Source organism: Durio zibethinus, chromosome 26 (assembly GCF_047325235.1).
Source record: "Durio zibethinus cultivar Kanyao isolate XHJ-2024 chromosome 26, ASM4732523v1, whole genome shotgun sequence".
Classification (NCBI taxonomy): domain Eukaryota; kingdom Viridiplantae; phylum Streptophyta; class Magnoliopsida; order Malvales; family Malvaceae; genus Durio; species Durio zibethinus.
Window position 1 is genome coordinate 13,175,688 of NC_143187.1, and position 2,622 is coordinate 13,178,309.

The following is a 2,622-nucleotide window of genomic DNA, read 5'->3' on the forward strand; positions in this document are numbered from 1 at the left end:
ATAAATTTAATTGTAATTTAATAAATTTATTTTTAAAAAAATAAAAAATATTAATTAATTTAAAAAATTAGCATCACAAAAATGACAATAAGTATACATAAGAATTAATATCTAAAATAATAAATTTTGTCAAATGTTTATTTTCTTTATAATTTTATATCTTAATCTTAAATTTATAATATTATCAATCTATTATCTTATTTTATAATTTTTTGTTATCTTTTTGAGCGATCAAATGGTGAAAAGATCACTTTGTTATGACCATTAAAATATATGAACCAATATATTATATTTTAAAATTTAGGACCAAAACGTGGAAGTAATTTGTCCTATAAAATATTGATCATAGATTTGAATTGTTATCCATTGAGAATATATATAATAAAAATATACCTAATCGAGCATATTCCCTTCCTCCTTTACCCTAACCGCGCTTGAAAACATGAAAGAAAGGAAATTTCAGGAGTGGCAGTTGATGGTTGTTACTTGTTAGCCAATGAATCATGGTGTGCAAATTTCAATGAACCACAGGGTATTTTAGTCATTAGGGATGAAGGAGGAAAGTGTGTGGCCGCGCAAGGAGAGCTCCAAATTTAATACACCAATTCCCTCTGTCCTTTTTTGGAGGAAGCATCCCGGAACCCTTTTTGCCCTACTGTGCTAAAAGAGCGCCTCCTTGCTTAACATACACTTCACTTCACCTCACCTTTCCCTCGCTCTTTCTTTCCATTTTTTTTCTCTTTAAAGAAGTATCCTTTTAGGGAGCACTGTTTCTTGTTTTTGCTTTCCCAGTTTCCTGTTCAGTGACAATGGCTATTGTGCAGATGGTGACCGTGGCTCTGATTGTCATGGCAGCGAGTCTTGGAGTGAAAAGGACTGAAGCACAAGTGCATCATGTGGTCGGAGGAGACCGTGGGTGGGACCCTTCATCTGGCGTGGCATCTTGGTCGTCCGATAGGAGCTTCAGGGTTGGAGACAAAATCTGTAGGCTTCTACTTCGCTCTCTCTAGTTATAGCTTAGAAAACATTAATTCCAGCTCCGTTCAACTTTGTTTGTTTTGTTAATGGAAAACAAAATACAGTAATTAGTATTTGTAAAATTCAGTTCAATGTTTCATTTTGTTGGCTTCTGGTGTGTAAGAAAATTAAAACATCATAGCTCTAGCATTAATGGTTTCGTATCAAAGGTGAGGGCCGAGGAAGTCTGTTTGCTACTCCCTCCATATATAAAGACTGTAGGTTAGTAAAATATAGAACAAAACAAACTAGAAATAATTATATGTTCTCCATCTTCACCATTTGTTATCGATCAAAAGGAACAAAAACCAACCTAGAACCCAACCGTGTTTCTTACTTTGCATGTTTGCTGTCGTGAAGAAAATATGAATGGATCAAGCTGTCAAGCTGTTCTGACCCATGGATGAAAAACCGGAGAAAGAAACACAGCTTTTGCTATCCAAGAAAACTAGAAAAACCATGAGATTTTTAGTGCAGAGAAGTTAATTACCTGCAACATGGTCTAAAGTTAGCAGTTTAGCAGAATAGCAACATTCCTTCTGGCCAAGAGCTTAATACTAGTAGCAAATATATTCAGTACTATTCTCTCTTCTTTTTTAGTAGGATTCGATACTATTCTTTGTTTGTTGAGAAAAGCAGGTAGCTTTGAAAACCAAAAGGTCTTGGGGTTTATTGTTTACACTTTTTCAGCTTTTTCTTTTTCTTTTTTTAACATATTCGCTTCTTTTTAGACGTTTGTTTATGCTTTACAGTTTACGGTTAATTTGAAGAAAATATCCCTCGGTTTATACTAGAATAAATTCACTAGGTGTTATTAAACTGTTCGACAGGGTTCGCCTACTCTGCAGCACAGGAAAGCATTGTTGAGCTCAAGAGCCGGGATGAATATGAGTCGTGCGATGTGAGCAACCCCATAAGGATGTATACGGACGGTTTAGATGGTATCCCATTGGATGTGGAAGGGATGCGATACTTCGTGAGCGGCAAGCCTGAGAACTGCAAGAACGGACTAAAGCTACACATGGAGGTGATGCCTTTAAGGAGCCCCGAGACCCAAAAGCCTAAAGTCGTAGTGTCAGAAGACTCTGTTTCGACCCTGGCTGCGGCGCCCACGACCCCTTCTGGATCAGTCCAGCTTTACGGAAACTCCGTGTTGTTTTTGGTTGGGCTATGGCTTTGCTTTTACTATATGGCTGTTTAGTTATGGCTGTGCCCCCCTTCACTTTTTAACGTTTGAGCTATGTTCACCTTTTGCTATAGACGCATAATGTAATTTAATTTTCAAACAATTTGTCTCACTGATAATTTGCAAAATGGCCAAGGCACGGTACATTATTGGCAATGCGCAGCTAAAGCTGCAATGGCAGAACCTCAAATTTTCGGACGAAATGATAGAGGTTAAATGCTTAATTTAAAATTATGTTACAAGAATAAAAATTAAATATTATCGATTTATAATAATATAAAATTTTTATTAATAAAAACGTGATTGTGAAAGATTTGCACCGTGATAACGTGTAAAAAAGATAAATTCAAACGACCTAACATTTTTATGTTGACATGTTATCCAAAACCGAAGAAAAATGTCAAAATAATAATTAAAAA

General features: G+C 35.6%; 1 protein-coding gene across 3 annotated transcripts; it reads left to right on the forward strand.

Moving 5' to 3' along the window:
- The first annotated feature begins 360 nt into the window (after positions 1-360).
- LOC111274051 (stellacyanin-like) lies at positions 361-2,315 on the forward strand. Of its 3 annotated transcripts, none has more exons than XM_022858708.2 (3): positions 361-506; positions 825-984; positions 1,848-2,315. In XM_022858708.2, the coding sequence occupies exons 1-3, from the start codon at positions 504-506 to the stop codon at positions 2,216-2,218; spliced, it is 534 nt and encodes a 177-aa protein (XP_022714443.1). In that variant the 5' UTR covers positions 361-503; the 3' UTR covers positions 2,219-2,315. The 3 variants fall into 3 exon arrangements, with proteins under 3 accessions (XP_022714443.1, XP_022714441.1, XP_022714442.1); XM_022858706.2 differs by having other exon boundaries at positions 383-532; XM_022858707.2 differs by lacking the exon at positions 361-506 and having other exon boundaries at positions 545-984.
- The last annotated feature ends 307 nt before the right edge of the window (positions 2,316-2,622 follow it).

Bases quoted from the DNA above. Each gene is read 5' to 3' on its own strand.
- LOC111274051 (XM_022858706.2), top strand. From the start codon at position 497: ATGAATCATGGTGTGCAAATTTCAATGAACCACAGG. The intron at 533-824 runs GTATTTTAGTCA...GCTATTGTGCAG, and splicing joins AAATTTCAATGAACCACAGG to ATGGTGACCGTGGCTCTGAT. The intron at 985-1,847 runs GTAGGCTTCTAC...ACTGTTCGACAG, and splicing joins CAGGGTTGGAGACAAAATCT to GGTTCGCCTACTCTGCAGCA.